Source organism: Bos javanicus, chromosome 15, assembly GCF_032452875.1.
Source record: "Bos javanicus breed banteng chromosome 15, ARS-OSU_banteng_1.0, whole genome shotgun sequence".
NCBI classification, from domain to species: Eukaryota; Metazoa; Chordata; class Mammalia; order Artiodactyla; family Bovidae; genus Bos; species Bos javanicus.
The window spans coordinates 63,937,071-63,954,938 of NC_083882.1; the positions used below are offsets into that span (position 1 = coordinate 63,937,071).

General features: G+C 36.5%; 1 protein-coding gene across 1 annotated transcript in view; it reads right to left on the bottom strand.

The window, feature by feature from the left end:
• Positions 1-17,868, bottom strand: part of CSTF3 (cleavage stimulation factor subunit 3) — a 74,941-nt gene that overhangs the window by 12,111 nt on the left and 44,962 nt on the right. Inside the window, exons 4-16 of the mRNA XM_061381062.1 lie at positions 13,435-13,467; positions 12,743-12,840; positions 11,761-11,827; positions 11,643-11,677; positions 11,433-11,559; positions 9,828-9,905; positions 8,198-8,360; positions 6,006-6,115; positions 5,501-5,617; positions 5,166-5,240; positions 3,672-3,815; positions 3,203-3,305; positions 1,163-1,232 (exon numbers count right to left, since the gene is read on the bottom strand). Of these exons, the coding sequence (XP_061237046.1) occupies positions 1,163-1,232; positions 3,203-3,305; positions 3,672-3,815; positions 5,166-5,240; positions 5,501-5,617; positions 6,006-6,115; positions 8,198-8,360; positions 9,828-9,905; positions 11,433-11,559; positions 11,643-11,677; positions 11,761-11,827; positions 12,743-12,840; positions 13,435-13,467 (1,220 nt within the window). The remainder of the gene's footprint in view (positions 1-1,162; positions 1,233-3,202; positions 3,306-3,671; positions 3,816-5,165; positions 5,241-5,500; positions 5,618-6,005; positions 6,116-8,197; positions 8,361-9,827; positions 9,906-11,432; positions 11,560-11,642; positions 11,678-11,760; positions 11,828-12,742; positions 12,841-13,434; positions 13,468-17,868) is intronic.

The window sequence follows — 17,868 nt, forward strand, 5'->3', positions numbered from 1 at the left end:
TCTAAACTTCAAAACATAGAGTAGTATAATGAATACCTATATTCCATTACCTAGATTCAGTTGTCATTAATATTTTGCTATATTTGCTTCCCCAAATATTTGCTATATTTGTTTTCACTTAAGTATCTGAAAGTGAATTATAGTCATCATAACCTTTCTCCCTAAATACTTTCATATTTAAGGGTTTTTTGTTTTTTCTTATTTAGCCTACTTACTATCATTTGTGGTCAATGAGACATTTATCCTAGAGACAGTAAACCGACTCTAGGTGGGGAAGAGTTGAAAAGGAACCTAGATTTCCAATTACTCCTGAATGATATGACTTCACCATTTTGTAGTGGCATGAATTAAAATGTAGACTACATTCTTTGTGCAATGTATGAATAAAAATACATTTCAAAATCTAACATGATTGTTCTCTATTTTTTCCCAGTAATAGGGATCACTGGGGACAAATTAGTGCCTCACCACTGTTCTAACAGCCAAAATTAATTCTCTGAGACTCTACTTAAAATGTTACTAAGCACCTCTGTACTAAAGTAATACAGTGACTTCCTATTTTATGCTAGGTAGGGGACTATCGCAAAACTTCTATACTGGTAGACATTATTGCTACTCAACAAGAAAGTAAGAACTGGGAAAGTTAGGAAACCTGCCCAAGGTATAGCTGACTGAGTTGGAGTTTGAACCCAAGACTCCAAAGCCTTCCTGCTTTCACTGCACCACTAGACCATGTTGTTCCTCTGGTATAAGGGACAGAGTCAAAACCATAAATCAGGGATGGAACCTGTCAAACAAACTTTCATTTTGTAAGAGTCTTTGCTCTTGAAAAAGAGATACAAAAATTTCAGAACTCTGCCCTAATTTGTTCATATCAATTTATAGGGATATAGAGAAAGATATATTAAAATATTTAATAACAAATTGTTAAGGCATCTCTCAAAATAATCCTAGTCAGTATGCAAAAAAAATTTTTTTAACAAATCTTAAAACAGGTATGAAAATATTGCAGGCAGCCATTTGTAAATGAAACTTCAAAAGAGAAGGGAAATTTCTACTGAAACTTAAGACTCACAACAAGCAAACATTCATCCCATAGACTACAGTTCAAGTATTAAAGCTGCCATTAGAACCTGACCAGTAAGTTTTCACAATGGCTTACCCAGATTTCTCAGGAGGAAGACTTCCAGATGTTAAAACTCGTTCAAACAAAACTCGAGTATTATTGTCCTCTAGGATATTAAAGAAAATTTTAAATATTAAAAAAATTTAGTTCTATAATTTAACAAAGCATTATCTCATTGTATCCTCACAAAAATCTTACGCAGAGGGGTCTAAGTATTATCACAACCAGAATTTATATGTGAGGAAGCTTGAGGTTCAAAAAGATGAAGTAAATTGATTCAGCTCATTGTTAACTGAGTAATGGACCTGCAACTAGAAGCCAGACCACACTAAACAAAAGGTACTGAGTAGGTGGGTGGGGTGGTAGATGAACATGGATGATTTCAGAAGATAATAATGCTGACATTGGGCTTCCCTGGTGGCTCAGCAATAAAGAATCCACCTGCAATGCAGGAGATGTGGGTTCAATCCCTGGGTTGGGAAGATTTCCTGGAGAAGGAAATGGCAACCCACTCCAGTATTCTTGGCTGGAGAATTCCATGAACAGAGGAGCCTGGAGGGCTACAGTCCATGGACTCACAAAAGAGTCAGACACGACGAGGTGACTTAACAACAACAAAGCTGACATCAGATTCCATCCTCAATTTTACAGTAAAAAACATTATACACACTAGTAACTATTCTAAAAAATGAAGCAAAATAATATAAAACTGGTGAGGAACATTCATTTCATACAAGAAATTTCTTTTTAATTAAATGCTCCACTGACTTACTTTCTGGAGTTAAGTCCTCTTCCAGAGAGTAGAATCACTAAGTTGAAATACAAAGTCATGTTTTAAGTTTTATTCTTTTCTACTAAGCATCTGGTCCCATCACTTCATGGGGAATAGATGGGGAAACAGTGGAAACAGTGTCAGACTTTTATTTTTGGGGGCTCCAAAATCACTGCAGATGGTGATTGCAGCCATGAAATTAAAAGACGCTTACTCCTTGGAAGGAAAGTTATGACCAACCTAGATAGCATGTTGAAAAGCAGAGACACTACTTTGCCAACAAAGGTCCGTCTAGTCAAGGCTATGGTTTTTCCAGTGGTCATGTATGGATGTGAGAGTTGGACTGTGAAGAAAGCTGAGCGCCAAAGAATTGATGCTTTTGAACTGTGGTGTTGGAGAAGACTCTTGAGAGTCCCTTGGACTGCAAGGAGATCCAACCAGTCCATTCTAAAGGAGATCAGCCCTGGGATTTCTTTGGAAGGAATGAGGCTAAAGCTGAAACTCCAGTACTTTGGCCACCTCATGCGAAGAGTTGACTCATTGGAAAAGACTCTGATGCTGGGAGGGATTGGGGGCAAGAGGAAAAGGGGACGACAGAGGATGAGATGGCTGGATGGCATCACCGACTCGATGGACGTGAGTTTGAGTGAACTCTGGGAGATGGTGATGGACGGGGAGGCCTGGCATGCTGTGATTCATGGGGTCACAAAGAGTTGGACACGACTGAGCGACTGAACTTAACTGAACTATGTAGGTAGACAGAATGTTATATTTTTCTAAAATATTAAAATCATTAATATACACCTGTGATATCTAAGTTTAACATCTAATTATTTACATGACACATAATTTTTTATATTTCTTTCTTAAATCAGTTTTTATACCAGATCATTTTTAGTCAAGAAATTACATATCCTGGATTGTGGTGTGGTTAAGTTGACTAAATGAGATACATACATACATATACGAATTCTCTAGTCTTGTGCCTGGTCTAAGGTAGGAACCCAATAAAGGATTGCCATTATTATTATTACAACAAAATAGAAAAATAAAGATAAAGATGCTCATAAACACAATGTTTCTTTTTGAAATCTCTTCCCCAGTAGCCTCAGGGCATTTTACTCTACTACTTGGGCATCTTTAAGTTTTCGTGGCTTGAGACTTGTGGCTTTATTCCTACTACTGTTGGGAATGTGCTGCAGAATTAAAGACCATTCTGCAGAGGGAAAAATTCCAGGAACATAATATCAAAGAATGACATTGATGGTTTAATATTAACCATTACAGATCTAGACTCTACTTACCATTGAGGTGAGAAAGATAGTCAATATAGGCCAGGACATATTCTGGAATGTCTCCATATTTCTTTAGCCCCAGCTCAAAAATCTTAAAGGCAACAGATTTGTCCTAGAAGTAAAGAAAGCAAAGTACTGATTTCCATCAGATAAGATACTCAAAGAATATTAAAACTAAATTTAAATATGACTAAGTATGTTAAGATTAAAATGGATATTAAAATCATGTAAAAACTGCAGCACTAAATACCATTCAGGGGATTTAGATTCAGAAATATGGAGTTTAATAAGGTATAAATTAGCAGGCAGAGGGGATATGAACAATGCTCCATGTAATTTTACACAGATACACTTAGGTCTCCTTTATGATACAGAAGAATTAAAGTTTAATAACAGAAACTAGGACTGCCTTTCTTTTAATTAATTTATCTCAGATAAAGGAAATTACTCTATCTTTGTATCTTATTTCAGGACTTGCCTTACTACAGTAATACTCCATGAGTGCTGCAGTGACATAGACATGGTGGCGGGTTCTGGTGTCTTCTCTTGCTTTTTTAAATATCATTCTTCCAGATTTGATCCCTTCAGCTCTTCTTGCGAATTTCATATATTGGATATATACCTATGCAAAAAAAGTATTTGTTTTCTATAGATTAGGTAGAATGTGATGCCTGTGGGATCTAATACAGGCTCACCATACTTCTATACTAACATGTTTTGCTGTATAAGAAAGCAATTTGAATACCTGAGAAATTGAAAAGTATCAATAAGATTATAGATATTGCAGTATTTAAATCCGTAAGCAATTTTTTTCTGGTATTAAAGATGCATGCAAATTAATTTTTTAAAATTGAGATATAATTCACATAGCACAAAATTCACCCTTTAAATGTAAAATTCTGTGATTTTTAGTAGTCACAAGGTTTTATAATCATTACAATCATCTAATTCCAAACATGCTAATTAAACCCTAAGAAGGAATAAAAGTGAAAATACTAGAAAATACTAGAATTTCTTGATTTATTGCTTTAAAAACCCACTACTCTATTTTCTAAAGAACATATAATGTAACTTCATTGATAACTGAATCATTTTATACTTTGCACTAACAGAGTACCTAACACATAATGAATATGCAATATTTATTCGATGAACAAAGGTCTCTGGACTATACACAGGGTGACTGTTGAGTAGGCTCCTGACTGGCCCAGTTTTGATGATGCCAAACCTCGTTGCCCAGATGAATGAACTATGAGTTACTTGAGGAATGAAATTTAACTTATTTGTCATTATACTGCTGGAATCTAGCACAGTGTATAGCACAGATGCAGGCTGCTAAACGAATTTTAAAAAGATGACTAAATGCAAGCAGTGGAACCCCAAGGTAGACAAACAAAAAAGGAATGGATCTGTAGTTGACATGAGGCAGAGGGTCTAGAGCCCCATGCATTGGCCTGTCTACTTCTCCTCCAACTGAAAGAGTTCCACTGCACTTTTGCAAAAATAGTGGCTTTGAAAACCACTATTACAGAGTAGAATTCAGGATAAAGTGAGTTCCTGTCTAACTGCTTCCCAGAATGTTGGTTTCTCTTGCCTCTATTTACTTAAAAAGAAATATTTATTAAGCAACAATTACATAGCATTCAAACTATGCTCACGAGGAAGGTGTTAGAAAAAGCCCCACTGTAGCTGTTTCATACTTCTGGACTTTAAAAAAAAATAGAGCAGAGAGTACCTCAGTAATTGTCAGGGACTGGGAGACAGGGAAGGGTTGTCAGATGAGGGAAATTCTGTGGGGTGATTTAAGTGTTGTATATTTTAATTGTGATGGTTGTCCCATGACTATGTTATTAGTCAAGATTCACAGAACTAACAATTCAACAAAACAGTAAATTTTACTTTATATAGATTAAAAAACTTTTTTATAAAAGCAGACTGCAAAGGTGGGAAAGAGATTTATAAAGTTACTTACCAAGGTGGGATCAATATCCTCAATTGCCAGAAGTCTGTTATATATACTGTGAACTTTCTCATACTTCATGCGACTCTAAGATGGTAGAGAAGAAGTGGATATAAATATATACTCATAAACAAGCAGGATTTGAGCTCTGAGGAATCCAGAGGCTGCATCCCACAAAGGCACCTGCTTTGAGCATAAATATATAATGAGCTAAGGACTAATAACGGTTCATTTTGCATTATCTTTGTCTTCAAAAAGAAACATGCCTGGCGAAGCAGCTAGGAAAAAAAATTCAGTGCTGTAGTAAAAAATCCAATTATAAGAAAGTTCTAAATATTTTAACTTACCTCTTCATAATCTGCATATGCAAAATAAAGAAGCATATTCTTCTTTAATAAAGTGCTTATGGCTCTTTCATATATATTAGCAGCTTCATCACTAAATAATTTGGCATTATTCATATCCTAGGAGAGAAAAAAGAAAGCTCACTTACAGTAATTTTAAGGTAGCTGAAAGAGAATAAAACACAGACTCATCATATGTATATACCTATGGACATACATGCATTTCTGGATTCTTAAAAAATTCCAAAGACTTCTTCCATTATTTCAACATAAAAAAGAATTATGTAAGTGCTCTAAGTGATTCATCACTTTAATGCATTAAAAAAGAGCCGCTATGTTTTAATTCTAAGCTAGTCTAATCACAGGGTCACTAAGATTCATAGTGACATAAGATTCAAGTTTCAATTCTTACACATTATTACCAAAATTCAGTGTTATACTTTTAGTAAATTATTGCTATATCAAAACCATGAAAAGACCAAAAAGGGGGGAAAAAATGAACACTCACCCCCTTCTCTGCTAACAGTTTGCTTGATTGCTCAAGGTACTGGGCAGCTTCATACCAAATATCAGGGTGATGGCCCAGCACCAGCAGGCACTGTTCATAAGCAAACATGACTAAGAGAAGACATTTGCAACATTTAATTAGAATAAACATTATTTATAAAACTGTCCATATAAGTATCACAACTAAATTTTCAGGCTAAGACAGGCCCCTCAATAATGAATGATAATTAGAAATAAAAAACTTTAGTGATTATTATCATCCACCCAAACCCATTCATTTACCATTTATTAAACTAATATTTATTGAGTACCAACTATATGCTGCTGCTGCTAAGTCACTTCAGTCATGTCCGACTCTGTGCTACCCCATAGACGGCAGCCCACCAGGCTCCACAGTCCCTGGGATTCTCCAGGTAAGAACACTGGAGTGGGTTGCCATTTCCTTCTCCAATGCATGAAAGTGAAAAGTGAAAGTGAAGTCGCTCAGTCGTGTCGATCCTCAGCGACCCCATGGACTGCAGCCTTCCAGGCTCCTCCATCCATGGGATTTTCCAGGCAAGAGTACTGGAGTAGGGTGCCATCGCCTTCTCCGAACTATATGCTAAGGAATGTGAAAGACACTGTGAATATACCAGTGACTAAGACTTCCTATATTCAAGAAGTCTGCAATATTTTGGGAAGATTGATATTAAGAAAACAATTGTGAAAATAAGCACGATGAGGAAAGTACAGTGTAATCTTAACTTACAGCAGCAGGACTTAACATAGTTTAGAGACTTAAGAAAGGCTTCACTAAGGAACTGACATCTAAGCGAAACCTGAAGAAGGGATAGAATCTGGTCAGATGAGAGTGTAAGGAGAGGCAGGAAGGACAGGAGCAGATACAAAAATGGTGCAGGCAAAGGAAACAGTACTTGCTAGGTTAAGAGAACAAGGCAAGATTGTGGAGTCTTTTTAAGTTCCAAAGTCTCGTGCTAGCAGTGGCAGAGTAGTCTGTATAAGACTAACTCTCGTAGGGAAAAAAAAATCATCAACAATACAAACAGCAACAATTTGAAGGCACCAGAGAATGACCAAAAGAAAAAGAAATCAGAGAGGCCTGAGCACTAAAAAACTGGAATTTTTAAAAATTGTAGACATGTATTTAATATGCTATTCCCCTCAAATACACAGCCCTGTGTGTATAGTTCTGGGATAGCTAGAGCTCAAGTCAAATGCTGAAGTTTTACCAGCTTGAGGTAAGTGACATGGAGTTCTGGGTTAGAAAAGCAACCGGAAATTAAGGGGGAAAAATCCCCCAAAAGAGAACAACAGAAGGTGGAGGCTGAAAATCTGGACATAAATGCCCTCAAATTTTTAACTGACTCTAAAATAGACATCCACAGGAAAAAATACAAAGAGCCCAAGCAGAAATAAGAGCTGAAAGAGCTGGAGTGATATCTCATCAGCTGCCCACTGTAATGGAGACCATGTTTGGATTCTGACTCCCATCAGGTTAAGGGATTCTGAGTAAACACCTTGAACTTTCCATTGTCTTAAGAGTAAAGACTATATCCCAGGACTAAGAGATTTACCGTGAGATAAAGGCCACTAACACAGGCTCATCCTAACACTGTAAAACCAAGCCTCCACAAAGTCGAGATCTGCCAGTAATTTAACTCCCTGCTAAAATAAAACCCAACGTTCTTCAGAGGAAGATAACAGAATCTAGTCTTTACTATATATCATTTACATGTCCAGAAATTTTTTTTTAAATGTCCAGACTTCTGACAAAACAAAAAATGTGACCTACAGTCAAGAGGAAAAGAAATCAAACCCTCAATGGCAGACAAGGTTTTGTAACTATTTTAAATATATTCAAGGACAGAAAGAGAAAGATGGTAATGGCCATGGAATCTCAACAGAAAAAAGAAAACTGTAATACATATAAAAATTCCTAGAATGGAAATTTATGGAACTGAAAAGTAGAATATTTGAAATGAAGAATTCACCAAACGGGCTCACCAGCATACTGTATATGATAAAATAAAGGCCAGTGAACATGGAGACATCTATAGAAATTATTGAGTCTGAGAAACATAAGAGGAAAAAAGCCTGGGGATAAAAAAAAAAACAGCCTTGGTAACCTATAGGATAATATCAAGTGGCCTAACATGCATATAATTGGAGTCTCAGGAGACCTAATCTTGTTACCTCTTTTAGTTATCAGGGTCTGATCTTCTGTGCGTAGAGGGTTGCTCTTTTCCCACTGGATGTACTTCTTCCACATATCCACCTGCTGAGCTTCCTGAGGAGTATTCTGAGGAGGCACTGACGGAGCATTGCGGTCCAAACCTTTCATTACTGTCTCATATTCCTAGACAATAAGCATTTAGAATTCTGTGGTAAGCTGAAGAACAACTCATATATGGAATGGAGTTGATCAGTTTGGAATATTTTGTTCAAAATGCCTTTCCCCTCCCCAAATACTACTTTGTTCAGTTCAGTTCAGTCGCTCAGTCGTGGCCAACTCTTTGTGACCCCATCAATCGCAGCACGCCAGGCCTCCCTGTCCATCACCAACTCCCGGAGTTCACCCAAACTCATGAGCATCGAGTCGGTGATGCCATCCAGCCATCTCATCCTTTGTCGTCCCCTTCTCCTCCTGCCCCCAATCCCTCCCAGCATCATTGACTTTTCTAATGAGTCAACTCTTCGCATGAGGTGGCCAAAGTATTGGAGTTCAGGTTTAGCATCAGTCCTTCCAAAGAATACCCAGGGCCGATCTCCTTTAGAATGGACTGGTTGGATCTCCTTGCAGTCCAAGGGACTCTCAAGAGTCTTCTCCAACACCACAGTTCAAAAGCATCAATTCTTCGGCGCTCAGCTTTCTTCACAGTCCAACTCTCACATCCATACATGACCACAGGAAAAACCATAGCCTTGATTACACGGACCTTTGTTGGCAAAGTAGTGTCTCTGCTTTTGAATATGCTATCTAGGTTGGTCATAACTTTCCTTCCACGGAGTAAGCGTCTTTTAATTTCATGGCTGAAATCACCATCTGCAGTGATTTTGGAGCCCCAAAAAATAAAGTCTGACACTGTTTCCACTGTTTCCCCATCTATTTCCCATGAAGTGATGGGACCAGATGCCATGATCTTAGTTACTACTTTGTTAATATAAGCTAAAAACTATTTAAGAGCAGGGAGAAAGATAAAGATTAATTACCCAAGAACAGGTTCCCAGGACAAGGTGAACAGAACAGCCCTGGGCCCTCTCTGTAGGTGATACAGAAAGTCATTCTCAGGACAGAGAGGTTGACAGATCAACATGACTAATGATCTGGTGGCATCATTATTGCCATCTCTGGAGAAACTTTAAAACTTCAATAGTTCATAGTATTAGGCTATTTTCCCTAACTTCTAACAGTTTCACTGAGTGGAAAGGAATGTACCCAAGACAAAACTCTGTCCCTGAGAGCAATGTCATTAGACCAGACAGTAGTACAGTATTCAGATATGTATGAGCAGATAGGAGGGATGGATAACAACTACTTGATTAATTCTATGTAGAACTTTGTCTCTATAACCTCTGTTTCTCTCTTTTAAAAAATAATTTCTTCCAAACTTGATTTATTCTATTTTATCCTTTCACAAGTCCGTAAAGAGGTATTTCACTTTAAATATCAAATACATCATCTGTTCAGACAATGTAATTAACTGTTATTAGTGAAGATTGCCAATGATTGAACATATTGAGTGATACCAGATGGGAAAAGCCCCTGTGTAAATAACATACTCGTAACAAACATTATAGTAAGCGGCCTGATGGAATTCCATACCTTTGCTACCCGCCTAGCATTCATGTAATCTCTACTCCGATCTTCAATCATTTTTTTAGCTAAATGAATATTGATACCCTAAGAGAAAAGAAAGAAAATGTACATTATTTAAAAGTTAAATATATTTTAATATTAGGATAATATGGTTTATTCGTTTGCTAAGTAACTTTCAATTATTTATTTTGAGAGGTTTTTTGGTTAGTAAAATAAAGGTTTGATCACTTTATATGCTTAAGAAAACAAGGAGGACCTGCCTATATGTTATGAGAATGGCAGTAAACTTCAAAGATAGGGAATGATTTGGAAAGGGTCAATTATTTCACATAAAATTTTACTAATAAAGAATGATGTACAGATTCAGCTGGGTGAATAGCCATAGCTTAGTTCTAAAAGCCTTTTTCTAACTAGGTCTGCATAACTTCATTCATGCCTAGTAGTTCTCAAAGAGTAGTCCAAAGATTCCTGTTCCCCAAGATCTTTCTGAGGGTCCATAAGATCAAAACAATTTTCATATATCACTGAGACATGATTTGCTCCTTTCACAAATATACAGTGGAGTTTTTCAGAAGTTATATTGACATTCAATATGATACCAGATAGAATGTAGAAGCAGATATGAAAATCTGTCCTCTACTAAGCTAGATACCAGAGAGATTTGCAAAAATATGAAATAATGCCACATTTCTCAGAGTTTTTTCTTATTTTGGGAAATACAAGTTTAATACTATTTATGTTAAAAATATAAGGAGTCTATAACTATAAACTTTAAATGAATTAATAAATATCTTGAAATTTTCTCAGCTTTAATTCCAACATAAGTATTCATAGGTAAAAGCCACATTGAATTTAAAAGTTCTTTGGGGGCTTCCTAGGTGGCTCAATAGTGAAGAATCTGCCTCACAATGGAGACACTGGTTCGATTCCTGATCCGGGAAGAACCCACATTCCTCAAAGCAATTAAACCCGTGCGCTACAACTATTAACCCTGTGCTCCAGAGCTGGGGAGCTGCAACTTCTGAGCCCACCCGCCCTTGAGCCTGCACTCTGCCACGAGAGAAGTCACTGCAATGAGAAGCCTGAGCGTAGCCTCTGCTTGCTGCAACTAGAGAAAAGCCTGTGCAGGAACAAAGACACAGCACAGCCAAAAATTAATCAATAAAATACTAATAAATCACTTCCTATGAAACAAAGATGTTGGACCACAGTCCCACATCTCACAATTGCAAGGCAATAATCACATCACTGTAACTAGGTGACAGGTGCACTGCAACTCATCCCGACACTGGAAAAGGAACTCCAAAAGGAACTCTTTCATAAGAGCCAGTGGCAACAGGTATGTGTATGACTGTGTGGGTGTAGTTTAGCACTGAATAAAAATGGTTTTGTAAGAATTATAATTCTCCTACAGTATTCTCTAAAAAATAACTCAACAGTAATATGAGACTCTCAAAACATGAGGAATGGTCCTTTCATTACAATCAACATGAAAACAAACGTATGCAGCACTGATATCCAGGTACCTAACGTTAGAAAGGCTACAAACCCACAACGCATGGAAATTAAAATCACTTTGTCATAATAATAAACTACTCTCTCCTAATTTACCTCTTCATACTTGTTATAGTCTCTCCACAGCTGTTCAATGTTGATCATTGGATTAACACAACCTCGTTGATAAACTCTTCGAACAGCTGTTATTCTCTGATTTTCTGCATAAGATCCAACAGCTTCCCTGGTATTGGATGAGAAATGCCATCAATTATATTGTAGCTAAATCAGTGTTCACACAGAAAATAAAACTATGTAAATACTTACACGCCTTTTAAGAAGTTGATGTAATCCACCCAAATCTAAGAAATAAAAGAAAATGTTAGTATTTTTCTTACTAGTTTCAAATTTATTAAGTGTATGTATTAGAAAATTTTAACTCTACCTGGTAAGACATAATTTCCATTCCAATTTTATCCAGTGCAAAGTCATATGCTTGAGCCATCTTTTCTCTGAAATAAATGTGAAAGATACATTTTAATAACAGAAAAACCATTATTAAAATGTATCTATAACTAAAACATAATCATAACTTCCGTTCAAAGGATCAGAACATTTAAATCTTTTATAAAAACAAAATGAATGACATCTTTGCAAGTATACAGTGTTCTTTTGTGTTTAGCTTGTTAATGTCATTAATTTATATACTTTGTTTCTTTTACCTACTACTAGTAAGCTTATCAAAGATAGGGGCCATGTTTTATATAATTTTATAACCTTCAAACTGACTCTTATATGTAGAGATTCAAATGGGGAAATATCTGATTCATTGATTAAGAAGGTAAGTTATGGCTGAAGATCTATTAGCTCTGAAGTAAAATTTAGGGAGAAAGAACTTGTTCAATATAAGACTAAGGAAGAAAAGAAAACAAAGAATTCTGGTTCCAGAAATAATCTGCCTATTTGTTACATACAAAAAGAGCATCTGAGAAGGTCCATTATTTATAGTCAACAAAGATAGATAAGTGAGGGTGCGTCCTAGTGAGGAGGTCAATTACACAATACCACTGTCAAAGGTGCCTTCGAATAGTTAAAAAGCACATCACAAATGTAACCTGCCAAGAGTGCTGCCAGGACAAGAAGCAGCCTTTTATTAAGTTGACAACAAGCCTCTGAACAAAATGATCTGGAGCTGCGAAAGTACAGTGTTTCAATATAGAAGAGGGGCTTGGATGATTCAACTCTCCAGAATAAATCTAATGCCAGTGATTTTCTTTAAAGCGGTTTTCCCCATGTTTTACTAACTTCTCAGAGAATCCTGATTTTTCAAATCCTTAAATTTCTTCATCCTCTGGAGTTAAGAGTTGCGAGAGGAGATGACTAAATTAGGACATGACTTACATCCTTAAGATCCTGATTTAACTTACTTGTAACTTGGTAGTTTACCCTTGGTTTCTCGGACATATGAAAGATAACACTTCCATAAATCAATGTGCAAAACCTTCATAAGGCATCTCTGAAATAGCTGTAAATACAGTAAAATATGAGAATCCATAGTTAAATAAATTTCCTATGTACACAGTTGAAACATTAAAGAAACAAATTCAGCTCCTTTCATGAATTTAGCTTCTTACAAATAAATGACAAATAACAACTCTGTCTATTTTGTTTAATCAAAATCATTCTCATAATTTTGGTCAGGAGAATATAATTACTTTCCTTTCCAAAATTTTATTATGAACATTTTCAAGCACACGAATGGGCTGAATAAGTACAATGAACTCCTATATAATCACTTTGTTGTTATGTTGCTAAGTCAAGTCCAGCTCCATGGCCTGTAGCCTGCCAGGCTCCTCTGTTCATGGGATTTCCCAATCAAGATTTCTGGAGTGGGCTGCCATTTCCTTCTCCAGGAGATCGTCCCGACACAGGGACTGAACTTGCATCTCTTCCACCTCCTGCACTGGCAGGCAGATTCTTTACCACTGAGCCACCTGGGAAGCTCATATAATCACTAGCTAGATTCAGTAATTATTAACATTTTACTATTTGCCTCACAAATGTTAAGTCCTAAGTTAAACTTCAGCATAAAATTCAAAGTGTATTTAAGAGGACTCACCTTTTCTACCTTGTCATAATTTTTAGCTTTAATCTGCAGAGAAACAGAAGAAAAAAAAATAGAATTAACACTATTCTTTTTAGAGTATTAAAACACTATCTCTGAGTGTTTTGATTAAGCTTGTAAATTCACTTCTATACTTTCCTATTAATTCTGCCTTTCAAAAATAACAAATAATAGAAGTCTGAATCCAACATGGATAACATGCATTGTAAATATGCCTTACATAAATTAATTTTACATGTAAAAATGTTATACATTCAATATGTTGAAATTTTGTGAACTAAAAATTTTGTAAAACAGTCACAAGATGAATAAAGAAATACAAACAAGGCATATTTGAATAGAGCTTTGAATAGATACTAAAGACAAAACTTGTACTTTCCCTGAAGGACTACGACTAAAACAACCTGAGTACGGTAGCAAAAAAGATTTGCTAATTTTGACCACACAAATTTTGATCACTCTGTCAACCTGCTATACTGGGGATACCACAGTGAACAAATCATGCATAGTCTGTCTATGTCCTCAGAGAGCTTACAATTTTACAGGGGAAACAAGCGCCAAGGGGAGGGAACTACAGGGTGCTATGGGAGCATTTAAGAGGCGAATAAAACTCAGGCTTGCTGCTGCTGCTGCTGCTAAGTCGCTTCAGTCGTGTCTGACTGTGTGCGACCCCATAGACAGCAGCCCACCAGGCTCCCCTGTCCCTCGGATTCTCCAGGCAAGAACGCTGGAAAACTCAGGGTTAGGGGACTGCAAAAGATTTTCTAGAAGTTAAGATGTTAGGAATGAGGTGTCAGGTCAGAATGGCTATCATCAAAAAGTCTACAAATAATAAATGCTGGAGAGCATATTGAGAAAAGGGAAACCTCCTACACTGTTGGTGGGAATGTAAATTGGTGTGGCCACTATGCAGAACAGTATGGAGGTCCCTTAAAAAACTAAAAATAGAGCTACCATATGATCTAGCAATCATAATCTTGGGCATATATTTGGAAAAAATGAAAACTCTAATTTGAAAAGATGCATACACACTAATGTTCACAGCAGCACTATTAACAACAGCCAAGATACGAAAGCAACCCAAGTGCCTATCAACAAATGATTGGCTTAAGAAGATGTGGTGTGTGACACACACACACACACACACACACACACACACACACACACACAGACTATTACTTAGACATGAAAAAGAATGAAATATGGCCATTTGCAGCAACAGGGATAGACCGAATAAGTCAAAGATGAATATTATATGTCACTGACATGTAGCATCTAAAAAAATAATACAAATGAATCTATACACAAAACAGAAACAGACTCAGAGGCATAGAAAATAAACTTACGATTACCAAAGGGGAAAGGGAAGAGAAGATGAATAAATTAGGAGTATGGGATTAACAAATCACTATACATAAAACAGATAAGCAACAGGGATTTACTGTATAGCACAGGGAACTATATTCAACATCTTATAATCTAATATGGAAAATAATCTGAAATATACGCTCACACACACAACTGAATCACATTGCTATGTAGTTGAAACTAACACAAAACTGTAAATCAATTATACTTTAATTAAAAAAAAAAGAATGAGTTGTTAGACTGATAAAGGGAGGATTTATTCCAGGTAGGAGGAGTAACATGTGTGAAGACAAGGGTTAAATACTATTAGATTTCCCTTTGAATATTTTCATTAGATGGTAGGTGGGGTTAGTTGTTCAATTCTGATAAATCAGCAAATCTTTGTATCAGCCTGATACATGAATAATTTGGTTAGTGAAATCGGCTTGTGGTCCTTTCCAATTAGTAGTATGCATAAATTTTCCCACTGCTTTCTAGCTTAAGGTACTACAGATCAGAACTCTGGTGACAGGCTCTTCTTTTGCTGATTTCTTGCTCTTGCTCTCTGGAACTTGTAAGATTTCACCCTTCATCTTCAGAGATCATAAATTGTAACAGGATTTGCTTGAACAGTCTTTGCTCTTTGAGGCAGTTAGTCAAAGCTCTGGGGTCAGACCTCTTGGGTTCACTTTCTGACTGTAATAGTCAAACCTTGTTTTCCTTATCTGAATTAGGGGGGGATAACAGCACCTATTTTGTAGGGCTGTTGTAAGGATCCAACACGTTAATAAATGTAAAGCCCTTAAAACACTGCCTAGAAGAATGGGAACTTAGTAATTGACATGACATTTTTATTATTTTTAAAAATATTTATTTGCATGTGCCAGGTCTGTTTAGTTGCAGCATAATAACTCTAAGTTTTGCATGTGGGACCTAGTTCCCTGATCAGAAATGGAACTCAGTGCCGCCCTGCCCCCCCACTGCATTGGGAACACAGGATCTTAGCCACTGAACTACCAGGAAAGTCCCATTATTTATTATTACCATGAATTCTGCTTGGGACTCAACAGGCCCCTTGAAGCTAGAATCATGCCTTTTTCAGCTCAAGGCTGTCTTTTTTAAATTACTGCCTCTCTTCAATCTGTTCCTCTTTTTTTTTTCCTTCTTGAACTATTATACACATTAGTTCTCCTTCTGTCCTCAAAATCTGTTATTTTTATCCTTTCTTTGCCTTTGGCTTTAGGTTTAAAAATATTTCTTCCACTAGATTCTCCAGGCCACAAATTTAAGTCTCCGTGTTATCATTTTCCTCCATTTGATCTATTGTTGTAGTTAGTTCAAAAATTAGCAATTTTAGCTCCAAAGATTTTTTGTGTTTTTTAAATACTGCACTTTCAATCTCATTTTGTTCCTATTATTTTTTTCAAGTTATTGTCTCTCTCCTCCAAAAGCTCTTTTTGTTGGGGGCCTGTCCCAACAATTTGTGTTCCTTTCTTGTTGCTGGATCCTTAGACATGGCAGTTATTTTTTCCATCTATTCCCTGAGCTCCGAGTTGGCAGTCCCAGTGTAGTAGTTGACCCTCTACCACAACAGCTGTGTAGCAGGTGTAGACAGCAAGTTGGCTGACGGTAGTCTTTCGACAAAAAAAGCAGAGAAGTCTTTACACAAGAGTAAGGAGGACTCAGCTTGCCAATTCAGCTCCTTTTTGGTTTCCTGGAGGCCAGGCTGATGTCAACATCTCTCTGGGGCAGAAAGACAGTGGAAGGGTGCCAAGTATTTCTGAGTCAGTTTCTTATTCCTTGTCTTAGGCGCTCCACCAGCCCTGTCTTTCAAGACTTCTGTAGAAACTGAGGTTTCCTTTTATCCAACTGCTTGCCTCCGTACAAATAAATAAGTTGAGAGTGGGAATGAAGTAAGATGAATTCAAGTCACCAGACCTCCAGATGTAGATGGCAGATTATATAGTTCTTACAACTGGCCAGGAAAACCAAAACTACTCACTGGGAAAACTGGCAAAGAATCTGAATAGGCAATTCTCAGAAGAGAAAATGTTAGTGGTTAAAATTAATATGGCATCACACACAAATTTCCAAAATATGAAATACAAATTAAAATAATAAATATCACTTTATACTCGTCAGAACTGTAAAAGCTTCAGAGGGTATTAACACTACCAAAGCAATGAGAATTAGTGACTTCATCCATTGCTGGAGCAAATATTGTTATGCCCTTTATAGAAAACCACTGGGAAAAGCTACTCAAATAAAAATTATACAACTTTTAACACAGCAATTTTACTTCTGGGACCTACCCCATAGAAATAAAAACACCAGGATGAAAATGGGTTTATACAGTTATTTTCTGCAAACTTTGCAGCAGCAAAATCGTTAACAAAATAAATGTCCCCCAAAACGGAAGTGGTCTAATATTAATAAATCATGGTGCATCCACATCATGGAGCTTTGTATGTCCATATAAAACAAATTAGGGCTATAACAAGTAATTTGGGGGAATGTCCACAAGATTTTATTGGATGAAAAAAAGATTAAAATGTGTATAATATAATCCATTCTTGTAAAAAAAAGCTAATATGATCATGGTAGGTAGAGTTCTATGGGTGGAGGGAGGAATAGAGACAAGAAAAAAAGAGACTGTATTTCATGTATATGATTTCATTTATGTATTTGAGTAAAAATTGTCTATCAGTTCAGTTCAGTTCAGTTGCTCAGTCGTGTCCTACTCTTTGCGACCCCATGAATCGCAGCACGCCAGGCCTCCCTGTGCATCACCATTTCCCGGAGTTCACTCAAACTCACAAAAATGTAAACAAAAATTCTTAAATTTTTTCTTACATAAATTGATCTTGTATCTTTCATTCATCAATTATTTATTACTTCAATTAGTGTTAAGTTCAAAATACATATGTACAAAAAGACACTTCTAATATAGGAAGACTCTATGGCCTTGAATACATTGCTACTGATTGTCATTCATTTAATTCAATCAAATATTCTTTGACAGCCACCCTGTACATAGAGCCTACACTGGTAGCATCACCATTAGCAGGTATCTCACTTTTA